This window comes from Aptenodytes forsteri, unplaced genomic scaffold (assembly GCF_000699145.1).
Source record: "Aptenodytes forsteri isolate BGI_AS27 unplaced genomic scaffold, ASM69914v1 Scaffold229, whole genome shotgun sequence".
NCBI classification, from domain to species: Eukaryota; Metazoa; Chordata; class Aves; order Sphenisciformes; family Spheniscidae; genus Aptenodytes; species Aptenodytes forsteri.
The window spans coordinates 6,643,202-6,657,988 of record NW_008795863.1 but is presented as its reverse complement, the minus strand read 5'-3'; the positions used below and the strand labels follow the sequence as shown (position 1 = coordinate 6,657,988).

Genomic DNA, 14,787 nt, shown 5'->3' with positions numbered 1-14,787 from the left:
AGGTGGGCGAGAAATTTTTCTCCTGGCCTCCAGTCAGGAACCAATTTTCCACACCACACCCTGGTATGTATTAATCTGAACAGGTGACTATGCTCGAACTGCCGGAGACTCCTAATAAAATCAGTGTGCCATACCCCAGAAAGGGCAGGGGAGCCTCCTTGCTCACGTTGGTTCTGGCTTCCACATAAAGTTCACATTCAGCTTTACTGAGGACATTGCTGCAGTAAGATGTATTACATCAGTAGTAACCATGCAATAAATACCACCAACACGTGAGATCAGTATGAATCATTATGATGGATTTGAGAAATTATTTGGTTTCATTCCAGGTTTTCCCTGTGCCAGGACAAAACATTAGCACATAATTTCATTGTTTCTATGTTTAATGCTTGGTAAGAGACATTGAACTACAGAACAAGTCTTCAAACCAAAAGAATAGGCTAAATAATGTAGACAACCTGGTTGTCCAGTTCTCAATAAGCAGAGTTATAATTATATCTTGATTTCATAGAAAGTGTCCCTGGCAATGTGTTCAAAACAAAGTCCAGACACCTCGGTTCATTTGTCCTGGCTCTGGATGATCAACGTCTGATTTTCTGCCAGTCAGTTGACTTCTCTTTGTCTTTTTATCACTTATGTGAAGTGTAAACAATCAGCTTGAGATCCATGAGTGTAAAAAAAGATTAATGGATTTGTTCTTTTAAATTTATTAATAAAATGTCAGAAATAAGATACCAAACAAAAGAAAAATTAACATACCGTCCTGTGAATATGGGCACTGAGTAGTCTATGGCTTCGTTCTCTTTGTCCTCAGATAACAAATTCTGTTTTGCTCTCTTTGCTTTGGGACTCATCTTATAGGATTGGTCTTCAATCATTAAACTGGAATCTTTCAGTCTGAAATAAAAATAATATTGTTAAATTCAGAAAAAAAAGGTGTTAAGAAACACTCCAAAATACGATTCAAGTACTAAAAATTTTTGCTTTCTTGTTTGATAAGCAAGAAAATATCATTTTTAATAGCCATGGCTTCAGACTTATTAAACACATAACTAAATGCACTTTTGACAAACTCATCATTACAAATATAACACTGACGCCCCTTGATATTAAATCTAAATAGAGAGAATAAATAATATACCTGATAGCAATGCACATTTAATAGCTTCTTGGTTTGGGACTTGGAGACTTTGTACACCCAGTTTTGGCAGATCCTGAAGTCACTGAGACCACTGAGTAATTCTGAAGATTGTATCTGAACTCATAACATCTACTTTTCCAAAATTTACAGTCCTGAAATTGTCTGGTGCCCAACCAAAATGTTGGTGTGCAATTATATTCAAAGTAATAATGCATTTAAGTCTCTCTACAGAAGTTGTAGGGCAGCGTATTGCTCAGTAACCAGTGTTGCCATTCCCACTGCTGTCCCGTACCACCCCAATCCATTGAAAGTGGCGAGCTGAGTGAAGTAACACCATTTAACACAGCACAGATAAACAGAGAATGAGTGGAAAGAAAGAAGAGCAAACCAAAAGGAAGGCTTCCCCTCCCCACCAGCCTGGGAGGGATTCTGAAGAGTGTGAAGCATAGTTGAGGCAGTCATTTTGGGTTCATTTTTAACATGGTTACAAATCGTGTTAACAAAGCTCCAAATACCTCTGTCCTCCTTTCCCAATGCAGCACATCTCTAACTCCCAGATCTATGGAATATCCTAATTAGCTGTCAGCCTTTTATAAATCCCCAAAGTGTCTATTCGTCTCTGTCTCAACATCGCCAAGGGAAATCATATGTGAGTCTGCTTTTGGTCTGGAGATTTGTCTACACAGTATACGCTTACCACTTAGGTGCACAGATACAGGAGCAGAATTAAGGCATGTGGTTTTTCAGCAAGGCTCGTTAGCCTGGACGTGTACCACTAACATGGCTAACCTGCTTCCCATACGCTGGGTAGCTTACACTGGTGTCTCCACGCACCATGCTATACACATATAATCAAAACTCATGCTAGCACTGGGCCCCTGAGAATGTTATACCTGTATAATGTAAGATTACAGATACATACTTGGGCTAATGTTTACCTTAGGCTGCAGCCCTGCAAAAGTACCAAGCTCCAGAGGTGCCACCAACACAAGTCATACCAGGAAGAGTGCTTGATTTCCAAAATATGTGTTAATAATCTATCCATGTGAGACTGTGTGTGTGAGATCACATGGGTCCAGTTTCATTCTCCCATCTTTCCTTCCTTTGTTTCTTTGTGCCCGTCCCTTTGCTCAGACCGAGCTCTCTCCCTACCCAGTGCCTGTTAAATCAGTCTCCTCTAGCTCTCTTAAAGGCTTTCTTACTGTCATCTCTTCTCCTTCTCCATCTAGTTCCTTGCCTGAACTTCACATCTGCTTTCCAGCCCTCATCTCTTTGCCATGCCACTCCCAGCACCGTCAGTAAGTTTCCCTTCCTTTCTGCTTAGTCCCCATCTCATCAGACTCGACTGTATTCAGCTCGCCCGGCATTGCAGTGAGGCAGCCCTCTCCTCTGTGTTCCCCGGGTGCGCGCTTTATAGCCACCATCACCGAGCCTACAGCACCACTGCCAAGAAACACTCAGTACAGGGGGTAAAAGCAACCATGCACCAGTTCTCCTTCCTTCCTCCTCCCCCTGTATCCTGGTTTCCATGAAAACAAAAGCACAGCCAGAGAGGGGCTGTGGCACACACCAAAGGACTGGAGCCAAGGGTTTACCACGTCAGGCACCACTGGGTCAGCCAAGGCACAGACCAAGTCTACAGGAAAGAGATGCTGTCTGCTTCAGGGTCTGATGCCAGGCGCTGCCCAAGGCAGCCAGGGAGGGAGTCCAAAGGAGGCGGATCCAGCTTTAGGGACAGAAATCCAAGCAGAAAACACTTGGGAACAGTCCAGGCAGAGTAAAATAAAAAGGAAGAGACAGAGTGAAACAGGGTATGCAATGGCCTCACTCCTGTGTTGGGCAACAATATGGTACAATCACTACGGTCATCCACAAATGCATCGGGAGAACTTGTCGTCAAATAAGTAGTGAGAAACATCAAAGGCAAAGTATTTTCATTATTTTTCATAATTGAACTATAGTCTGTAAGGAGCTGCAGTTCTTTACTTAGCAGGTGACTTTTATTCCTGTCCTATTTTAAAATGGGACAAACCTGGAATTTTGACTCCGACTGCCATCAGATTTCCTAGGGGCTTTAGGCTGAACCCTTTAGGAGGCCACTTGACTCCTGATTGTTTCTAGATTGAGAAGGATCACAGTATCATTTGAACTTCAGTTTAAATGTCAAGAAGTTTCTATTTTCATAAAAGTAGATGAAATGTGGTGAAAATTTCAGCTCAGGCATTTTCAGCACTGTTAAATCCAGACTAGCTCTTTGTTCCTAAAGGAGAATTTGGCCATCCTGTCAGTTTAGTTTTCAGTTAAGGTCCAGATTACACAGTCATGTAGGGAATTAATGGGGAGCGTACATAGCAGTTCCCATCACTCTCTGCTAGGCCTTTTGTTGATGTCTTTCCTACATGTTTTTTTTTCCCTATCTTTCACTTATAACTCTCTAAAATTATTTGAAAAGGAAGGAATAAATTGCTGTAGGTTCTGTTTGTTTGATGGTTGTTTTTTTTAGTCAAACACTCCAAGTGTTTGTAGTTGAATATCTCACATTTTTTCTGCCTTCCACAGCTGGCTTTATGAAAATATCCCCCAAATCCTTCAGATTAATGCCAGAGATCTCCATCACAATGGAGCCTGAGAAACAGGGATGGAACTGGGACTTTTTTCCCACTCTCTTCCGAGTTTTCTAAACAGCCTGTCTCTTGATTGAGGCACTGCTACAGCCATCTGATTATTTTCTGGATTACTACTCTTGGATCCTTCATGTTATTGCATCCTTTGGTCAGCCCTTGTGTGTATGTGCTCAGGACCAGAAAAGCACCTTTCTAGATGCCTTTTCCTCTCTTCTTTCTCTGGAAGGGGCAGCTGCAGCGAGAGTTGTTGCACTGTCTTCTACGAGCAAGGGTTGGGTCCCAATACTTTGTAGTGGTACAGAAGAGGGAGCGCTCAACTATCAAAAGCGCAGATAACTGTGAGCTGAATAATGGATCCATGTGGATCCTGTAATTGTCTGCTGCTATCAGATTGCTAACACAACACTCTGAACAATTTACTTCAGTCATTTGCTCTTCCAGAAATTTGACCTGTACTAAGCAAGGCCCCGGTGAGAAGTGTTTCACTGAATAATGCCAATGGTGCTTTTAGACCAGTTTCCCGTTCCAGTAATGGTCAAGAGCAGGTAAAAAGAAAGTTTATGTAGAGAAATACCTCCCTTGATAAATCCTTTTGGTTTCAAGCAAAGGCCTAGGGACATCCTGAGCCAGAGGTTGCATCTTGGCTGTAGCAATGAGCTTACAATTTATTTATATATGAAAATGGCACTTTTTTTTGAACCTGTTTTAATCTGCCACTTTATAATCTCTTTTGTACTCACATGCCACTCTGTGTGAAAAATCATTCCTTGTTCACTCTCTGCACATCTTTCACTATTTTATACATTAACGTTACATGCCCACGTTTGCCTCCTTCCCAAGGTAAGAAGCCCAGTGTCTTACCTTCTCCCGACAGATGGTATTCCACGCCTCCCACTACCCTCCTTGCTGATATCTGACCCTTTTCTAGTTTCATACTGTACTTTTTGAGATGATCAGAACTGCACCTAGTATTTCAGCTATGAGCATACCTTGGATTAACACACTGACACAATATGCTTTCTGTTTTATTTTCACTTTCTCTCACAGCTGTTCCTAAATTTCTAAATTTCCTCATGACCACATCAGAGCATCCAGCTGGTGTTTTCAGAGAGGTATCCAGAGTCACTCCAAAATCTTTTTTAGAATTGCACTGTAAAAACCAAGAGCTGAGATGAATAAATTTGAAGCAGCAGAAAATGTTTCTACTTTCCAAATCCTCTTATCATTTGCTTCCATTCAGGCAGAGCTATATGGAGGCTAGTAGAAATGCATATTCAGATGGAGCTCTTTGCATGGGAAACCAAATTGATCACTATTTCTATCATAAGGTTTATTTCCCTGTTTTCCTTTTTTGTTATTACTATTTCTTCCTGTGCAACGCAAAAACCAAACCCTGCCTACAACCATTATTTAGGTAGCCCAAAGGAGGACTCTGCTTTCTTGAACCGGATTCTAAAATCTTGCCCTTTATTTTAAAATGTTCCAACCTTTTACCTGATATGTGGAACAGAATCTCCCCAGAGGAGAAGGAGCAGGAGCAGGGTATCATTGCTCTCTAGTTTCACAGGGAGGAACAGTACCATGACCTTTTAACAGCTTTCAGCCTCATTTGATATGCCCAGCTAGCATATGTATGTTTTTTTCCAGGTCAGATGCTATCTGTACTGCCTTATCAAGGTTGGTGACCCAAGCCTACTGTCCTCATTTCTTGATGGTTTTCGGCATCTTAAAATATCAACACCAGCATTTTCCTAGTTTCTCAGTAGAGTCACTGAATTGGGAGTTGCGTGACTGCAAATACTAAAGGCACAGGCATTGTCCTGTAGAGATGTAAAAAACAGATAGACACTATTAGTTTTTCCCTCCAGCCCAACAGAGGAACTAAAGACAACAACACTGTGCAGGGCCTCTGAAACTCCCAGACAGAGGTTATGTTTTGATGTCTTATTCTCAGATAGAAATATACTTCAATATGTTGGCACTTGCCCTGGTTTCTGGGCCTGAAGGGACAGGTTTCCCACCCTGCAAAAAAGAGAGTCTGCACCCAGTGGATGTAGAAATGTGTTCTAGGAATGGACCACAACACCCTATTCCTTAGTTATTCCACCCCTGCATGAAAAGGCACCTGTAAGCTCTTTTACACCTCAGGAAAATCATGTATCTCGTCCTTAGCATGCTTTTGTTACATGTCTCTCTCAATTTATTCCGACAGCAGAAAGGGATGCATTTGGTATACACAATGGCTGTACGAGCTGTACCTGCCAGAGGAGCTCCATTAGCCAAGAGGCATTTTCCAGGCTCTCTTTCTAGCAGCTGCTTCTTTCCTAATATGTAATGTTTGAATTCACTCACTGTAAAGAGGACATAGTGGATTGGTCTCTCTCAATTTATTCCGACAGCAGAAAGGGATGCATTTGGTATACACAATGGCTGTACGAGCTGTACCTGCCAGAGGAGCTCCATTAGCCAAGAGGCATTTTCCAGGCTCTCTTTCTAGTTCTTTCTTCTTTCCTAATATGTAATGTTTGAATTCACTCACTGTAAAGAGGACATAGGCAAACCCAGTTACAGGAAAAAAAAAAAAAAGATTTTCAGAAGAGAGTTCTTTAAAGCCAGCCTCTAAAGATGAGAGGCGCTCTCCGGTGACTATATAAATTTTAAGTTGCTGGCAGATTTGTCACAGGCCCAGGCGATATTGCTGGCAATAATCACGCTGTTCCCTAACACAGCTTCCACAACAAATTTTTTTAAAGGGGAATTGTTTCCACATAGCAGGTCTCATTAAAACAATTTCCATGCTTGGCCATGACATTTGGAAGCCACCTTCTTAACCCTCACCTATAATAAACCAAAGGATGAGCAGTGCCAAGATCATGGTCTTCTCATGTTTCTTAAAGTGTATTATTTACTCAGCCCTGTCCCGATCCTGGTTACAATATTGCTCAGAAGAGCATTCACTCTTACTGTCTGGCAACCTAATTAATTGCAAGTTAGTAAGGCATCTCCCTTCTGATTGCTTGGTTCACCTGAACTATGCCATGTCTTCTTTGCTATTTCGCTTGATCTGCAAAATATATGCAAATGCCTGAGCCACACCAATAACTTCTGTTTTCTCTCTAAGCAAGTCTCTGGCCCATTTGGTGGCAGATAACCTGTCTGTGATACAATGGGATTTTCTGATGCTGCTGGCCAGGAAAATAACATATGGAAAAGCAGTGAAAGTTTGAGCCAAGGCAAATGACTGAGCTGCCAAAAAAAGAGGTAAACGGGTTTAATCCAGCAGTCCTGTTTGACAGGCCTGTAAGTGCTATAAGCAGCTTTGGCAGACCTGACTCAAAGCTTCTGAGAAGCGCATGGAGGATGGAGCGGTACCGCGGGAAGAAGGTTCTCCCACAGGAGCCAACCTGCCGGCGGCCCCTGAGGATGGGACAGGGAAGAGGACGGGTGGCCACAATTATGGCTTTTGGGAGAGAGCCTCCACCCCTCACCTGTACAGACCCTGCCCGCTCCTTGGGGGAAGCAGCACACCCCGCTCCTCCTGGCTCTGCAGAGACCAAAGAAGCAGTGTATGGCTAGAAAGGGCCCCGTGAGCTGGCAGGGAGGGCTAGGTGTGAAGTGGCAACCTCTACATGGTGAGACTCACTTTCTTTTAGGAGCCCAGGGTTTTGCAGCTGTGGCAAACTGTAACCAGCAAAGCTGCAAGCTTCCGTACTTGGTTTTGCCAGTTTTCATTTCTCTCCTTTCACTTCTTCAAGCTGTCATGGTGTGAAGAAGACTTGAAATGTGGGGAAGGGACAGCCCACTTGCAAAGGGAGACTTTTTTGTCCTCATGAAAAAGCAAGCTGCAGCTCCTTCAAGCTGTCTATGTCCATGCTCTGGGCATGTTTTCCACTCAAGCGAGGCTTCAACATCAGAGAACTGGGTTCAGGTCAAGGTCTTGCAGGTTACCTAGTCCCTAGTCCTTCTCCACTGTTTTCCCGTGATAAATTCCTCACATAGCACTAACTGCATGTCAACACTGTTGTTTTATGAACATTCTCTTCTGTACAGTGGCTACAGAAAAAGATGAGACTTAAATTTTGCAAGTATAGTAAAGTTTAGCAGAAGCTAATTTAGATGAAAATAAGAAGTGACCTGAATAAAAGCTTAGTATTTGAATAGTATACTTTTCCTGTTGGGCTTAATGGGGTTTATCCGCAAAACTATATCCATTATACATAAATGTATATTTGATGTTAAAATCCAGTGATATGCAATTATTAATTGTTAGCAGAAGATTTTTATCTGGATTTGGATTTGTGTGTCCATTCAAGTTTCAAGCAACCACCACTGTTGTAGGTCATTTAGATACAGCATTTCAAGGCCCTTTCTATTTTTTGAAAAATGAAAGAGTTTGAAGACTCATTTTCTTTTTTTTTTTTTTTTGCTACACCATTCCTTTCATACAGATAAAAACAGAAAGTCTTTGATTTGCCCAATTAATTCTAGTAACACTTTTTGTCTCCACATTATCCTTTAAAGACTATCTGGAGAAGACAGTACAAACTTGGAAAGAATTACTTCAAATTGGTACTACATTTAACCATATAGTCACATTATTTGTTCTACCTTATCTCTTGCAAATTGCAATAAAATGGGCTGCAAAAACCAAACAAATACCAACATAGAGGCCATATTAACCATAAAATTGGTTAAATATAGAGATTGTCATTCAGATTTAAATCGCGTAGGTCTAATCTCCTGAGTCCTGGTCTTACATAGCAGCACTGAGTTTCTCAAACCTCCAACGCAAGGACAGCATCACAGAAAAAAAAGAAGTTACAGCTGAGACATTCTTATCTCTGATTACCAGGACAGTATATCAATATGCTGGCAACTCTTGTACTACAGAGTAGCTTGGAAGTATCACCAAATATACTATTTTAAAACAAAAGCTATTATCTTGAACAAAACCTTAGGAAACCTGGAAATGTTTTAAGTTCTTTCCCAATGAAGCAATTCCATTTCCTTTAAATGTTACTTTGCTGATGTTAGAGTTCTTCTTGGTGAGAATATATAGGTTTCAGAAGAAACTCATCTGACAAACCAGATTCACTGAAGTGTTTGTAACTGGGACTTGGAAGCAGGTTTTTTTACAATCATTTTTTGAAGCTTCAAGAAATGTTCCCATTTCTTATGGGAACATTTTCTATAAGAAGGAGGCGGCTTTGGGTTAGGGTCAGTAACAGCGTGTAGGCACAGCTGCATCACTGCAGAAATTTGAGATATCTTCTCCTACTCAACTCTCTCTGGAAACATAACCCTCAGTCCCAGCATCTCCAGTTTGCTTCCCTTCATCAGCAGATTATAAATGAGCTTCTCACTGCTCCACTCAGTGGTTAATTATTTGCACAAGTGAAATTGTTTCAACAGCAAAGACTGGATATCACCCAGCCCAAGACAGTCAAGTAGTCAAGTCATTCATCTGGGATCTAACAGCCTGAGGTTCAAATTCCTGAACAGACCCTGGCAAGTAGAGACTTGACCCTGAACTTCCTGAAAGCCAAGTGAAGGCTGTAATCACAAGCTATTGTTCACTGTGGTACAGGTAGTCTTTCCCTCAGTAGTTTTGACCAAAATTCCATCTTTATCCACAATTCTTGGAGGACATTCAGTTTTCAAAATTTAAATTTTCTGATGGACAAGTCTTGATCAGTTCTGCTAATAATACTCTAAATTTTATATTAATATAACAGCAAGCAGATGTTTTGGGCTATAATTTGTTGATCATTTCCTCTATTGCTAACAGCTGCTCTAATCTTACTTTAATACTCCCCTAATTTCTGTAAATCTCTGAGATAAATCTCTGAGATACATACAAATAATGTGAGGCTATGATATCTAAAATATTCTGCTAACATAATTGCTTGAGCAATATTCGTTATCTTAATTAAACAAAAAACATAGCAGCTAAGCATAGCTGCTCTTCTAGTGCAAGATGAACACTTCAGGGTATTCCTACTTCGGAAATAGTATGCCTCAACCAATATACAGTGTGGAAATTTCAATTTCTTGAATCACTCAGCATAAAAGTGAAATCATTAGGCCAAAGAAGAATTGTTTAACAATATATGGACATGTCAGCTCAAAATTGCGTGAACAGCCCTAAGTTTTTTACTGCTCCAACCTGGACAGATAAGAGCCAGCCTCAAACAAAAAGCTCTCTCAACACTGCATATTAAATTCAGCTGTACTAATACGGCTAAACAACTTGGAAGGAGAGGTGGCTCATGCCTAGCCAGTTTGGAGCGTTAATATGTCATCCTTCAGCCACATCAGCATTGCCAGTGCTCTTCTTATGCCAATCCAACCATCACACAAGAAGTAGTCCAATAAACTAAGCTGACCACAGTCCTTCCCATTGCCAAAGCCAAAGGAAAACACCAAGCCTGGAAAATACATTAACACCAAGTTACAGAGACAATTTCTGTGGAGGAGGAGGAGAGTTTTGCCATTGATTTCAATGGGAGGTGGTTGGACACATTTGTTTCAGAATACTGTTTCAAAAATGGATTTACTTACCCGAGACTGTAGGCTTCAGATCCCAGCCTGTAGGCTGCAGCCAGCTTGTTGATGGATTCGGATCCATGTCTGTAGGCAGCTGAGCTCTGGCTGAGGGATTCAGAGTCAAGACTGTAGGCAGCAGATCTTTTACTTTGTGCAGCAGAGTGATCATAGGCTGTAGATCCATAGCTGTACGCTGCCGACTCAAGGTCATAGGCTGAAGAGCCATGACTATATGCTGCTGAAGAGTCAAGGCTGAAGTCTGCTGCAGATGCATGGCGATAAGCTGCAGAGCCCCTAGCGTAAGCTGCAGATCCTTGAGCATAGACCGCGGATTTGCTCTTTGTTTCCTTTTGGTACTGGCTTACAGTGGACTGCAGTGCTTTATGGCGGTACGCACGGTCATAGTGCTCATGGTGTCTTTGGTAGAAAGGTAAAGACATCATGGGTGTCTTCTAATTTTGTTTTTTACTGCACGTTTCTGAGTGTAATTAAACAGGACAGTGTCTGAAAAGGAACAGATCAAACATAAGGACTATTGTCAAAGAAAATTCTGAGTTAGAATACAAATAATACACAACTTAATACAAACTAACACAGAACTTAAAACTTCAAAAATCAAATGCAATTAATTTAGGGTTATTTTTTTGTGATGTGTTTTAGACTTTAAGATAGGTTCGTATTTAAGTTTTAAGATGCTCATATGTCATTTATCATGACCAGAAAACCTTGCACTATTGTGTCCGTTCATTTGTAGCTGGTCTCCCTGTTACTGCAAACTATTCAAGTTTTACGTGCTCAACTTCTCCACTCATTACTGCGAACTAATGAAATTTTATGTGCTCAGCTTCTTCAGAGATAGTGTAAAAATTTTTCTTGAATTACAAAAGAGAGAATAAAGTAATAAATTATTTTAAAAGGCATGAGCAATTCCAACAAGGCTATATAAGCTGAAATAAAAATATATGAACATTTCATTCATTTTCGTAATCCAATTTTCAGATTGAATTTAATATTCCATTTAATATTTTAACAGTGAATTAAAAACATTAAGATTGAGAAGGATGTCACTTCTGTAAACATGCATTACATTGATTATTTTGTATGTGATACCAGAGATCCATTTAAAATGGCTTATCATACTTTTACAGTTTAATCAGGGATACAGTCTGTATGCAATGAGTAAAATAATATCATACTCCTCAGTCCAAATGACCCTTTTTTTTAACCTAGAATGTCATGGTCAAGATCATCAAGAAAATTCCTCCAGATGATAGCCCCATCTAAGTTTTACTTTGCACAGTCATCAGTAGATTGTCTTGCAGTCGCTTGTAGTAGGAAATTTGATCAGGTGAGAGGTAGTTCCCCTCTCAAAATGGGATGAGGTTTGAGTGCAGAAAGGATTTCCCTTGTGTTTTTTTAAGCTGGCAATTCAGTCTTTATTTTGTTATTGTTTTATTTTGCTGTTGTTAAAACTGACATTTTCTTCTTCGACATGCAAGTTTGCCTCTACTAATCCCTATGATAACCTTTCTTTCTCTTATCACCGGTGATTAGGCTTACAACACAGCTAGGATTGTCCCTGAAAAGGTACGTGATTATGAATAGAAATGAGATACAATGGGGAAATGTTTAGAAGAATTTAAAGAAGATCCAAAAAACAATGGTGAGAGGTGTTTGTTACTGGGTTTTTTTAACATCAATCACAACAATAGGAGACTTGTTCTGCTTCTGGTTTTGTTCGTGTTAATGAACAATGATCTGATGTTTTGACATAAAATACACTTACAGAGCTGGAGTGCAATCATGATTTCATGAAAATCAAGATATTTTCCCTGGTCTTTATGCTTCCTAGATTTCAGTCCTTGGCTTTTTCTTTAGTATTTGGTTCTGATAGCAAGTCAACAAATTGCAAACTATTCTCTTTGGTAACTGCTCAGGTACTCACCCTGACTAAGGCAAATTATGAAAAAAAACCCCAATGTTTCATCTTTCTTATATTTCAGGGCTCTCTCAAGGGAACTGTTCTTTGTGTGATAACAGAACAGATCACTTGTTTGCAGAAAGTCAACAAGTAAGAAAGTCATTCGGAAGTTTTTAAGTATGTAAAAGAAATTGCTGATATCCTGACCACAGTTAAACTGTGACTTCAAGGAGACCAGTTTATGCATTTACTTTATTTTTATCTGAGGAAGGGGGAGGAATGGGAAAGAGTGTTAGCCCATTGTTCTCTATGGCAAAAACTGATGTTCCTTTTTAATTCCCTTATTTCTCCTGCTGGCTATTTTTTCATGTAAGTCTAAAGAATGCAATTATTCTGTCTAGTATCCTTGTTTCTAATACCTATCAATATCTTGTGTTGTTATTTATGCCACTTCGTTAGCTTTCGGTAGTATGTAGTTCCTCTTAATTTCCCTAGTTTCAGAAGATTTCTTCTCCATTTTTCTTCATTGCTTTCTCTCCCAGCTCCACAGAGCTAGGTTTAGGGTTTGCAAGTCATTGTGATCTCTGCTGAGCAAAGTTAAGGCGTACAGACGAGTATTGTCTTGCACACTGAAAGGGAAAGAACATGAGAACATCCTGGTTTCCTTCTGTAGAGTACTACAGTTGTCTCCCTTCGTCTTCACCAGCTTTATTTGCAGCGTTGGCTGGCTTCATCACGGATACAACAGCCACAATGCTAACAGCCATTCAGTCCTGTTGCTCAGGGATTCCCACAACCTTCCAGGCTTCAAAGTAAGGAAGGTGATCCAAAAGTATAAAGCACTGCATGTGTTGCCCATTAAGGAGAAGTTAAATGAGGCATTTCATTGACATCTTATCAGAGCAAAAGAACAAGCAGCGGACTTAAAGTCAGCATATTTAAAATGTACAGAGGCAACCTTTTTCTTCCAAACATAAAAGTTCTGGACCTCACTGTCCTCAGGAGTAAGAAGGGGAGTCTATGATAGGAGTAAGAACTAAGGCAGTAAGGCAGGAGCTGAGCACGAAGTCAGCTCTCCTGGTTCAAATCAAAGGCCAACTCTTGCTCACATCATGTAAGAGGAAACTCCTTTTATAGGTATTTTGTCACACACTGAGTTGTGTTTTATATTTCCTCTGAAACATCAAGCGTTGCTCACAGGTCAGGATCAGTTAGTTACACTAGTCTGATCAGATATAGATCAGACGCTATTGGAGATGACAAGAAACTCTGAACCTTGTAAGGATTTTGCTCCTATTTGGAGCACTGTCTGATTATCAGGTTGACTCCCGTCTCTTAAGTTTTATAAAATCCATGCTACCTGCACCTACTTAGTTTGTGTCCACTGATCAGCCCCCTTTAGTGTGAGGGCAACACTCCCTCTCAAGATCTGTGTAGGATTTCATAACTGCAGAGCTTGGCCTAAAAATATTAGTGGCCATAGTTAGATGAATATGCAGGGTTTAGAGCCATATGTTAGCAGCTGTTGAACTGAATTTTCAAAATGACTACTGAGCAGACAGACAGTTCTGTACTTGTTCATAGGTCGTGGCTACACATTAAAGGAAGTGATTTTATTTGCATTACCTCTTGCACTGTTTACAAGTCTGTGTAATTCTTTAAAGATCTACTCCATCAATCAGTGAAAATAGTGAAATACATAAAAAACAGAAACACTTATAAGCGGGAAAAAAAATTACAACATTTCCTTCAGCTCAGTCAGTGGCTTTACAAATCACAAGACATGCTACGCAACTAGAAAATATTTAGATTATTTACACATTCTTTAAGCCCAAAGGAGGTTACATGAGAAATTCCTCCTGTATCTCAGTAAGCCGTGCTTCATTTGAGAGTACTGTGACAATATGCAAGGATATTTGAGTTGATAATAAGAGAACCCTTGCACTACTTTGCTTTGTTTCACAGCTGAACCCTCAGATGTCTTCAGTTCATGCCCACAAGTCCCTCAAATAACTGCTGAGCTGAGAAGAATAAAGGGAGCTACTATCAACGTGGCATTACAGATTCAGATTAAAAATATTTGAACACATAAAATCTTCTGTCATAAAGGAACACTTACCAGGGCCCAAATGAATGGCAGCAAATGGAATAGCTATCAAGTGGATGAATAGCAGAAAAATACAGCAATGATGAAGCCAGCAAAGAAAGAGGTAGTCAGGACGAGGGGTAAGGACTGGACTTCAAGGTCCAGAACAAAAATAATGCCTGCAGTCAGTGGAATGTCAGAGCCCCAGTCCAGACCTTTTATGGCCAGAGGGGTGATAAATATAGCATCGAAGAGGAAGAGGGACAGAGACAGATACCGATACCCTGTGCTATCTCTGTGCAAAGACACGATGACAGCAGCTTTAAACTGAGAGCTCTCCCTTTTAAGTATCTTCACTAAATTCACTATAAAATCAGCATTCCAATTCAAAATTATTTCTAGGATTTTTTTCCTTAGTTAAATCAGATTTAGGAGAGAAAAAAAATGTTTTGTATCATGAACCAGAAAT

The 14,787-nt window shown here is 40.3% G+C and overlaps 1 protein-coding gene across 2 annotated transcripts in view; it reads right to left on the bottom strand.

Annotated features, from left to right (window-relative positions):
• Nucleotides 1-14,523, bottom strand: part of MYOM1 (myomesin 1) — a 75,384-nt gene extending 60,861 nt beyond the window's left edge. For both annotated transcript variants that reach the window (XM_019473347.1, XM_009284120.2), the window contains exons 1-3: nt 14,352-14,523; nt 10,327-10,815; nt 760-897 (exon numbers count right to left, since the gene is read on the bottom strand). In XM_019473347.1, the coding sequence (XP_019328892.1) occupies nt 760-897; nt 10,327-10,754 (566 nt within the window). In that variant the 5' untranslated portion in view covers nt 10,755-10,815; nt 14,352-14,523. The remainder of the gene's footprint in view (nt 1-759; nt 898-10,326; nt 10,816-14,351) is intronic.
• Nucleotides 14,524-14,787: the final 264 nt, after the last annotated feature.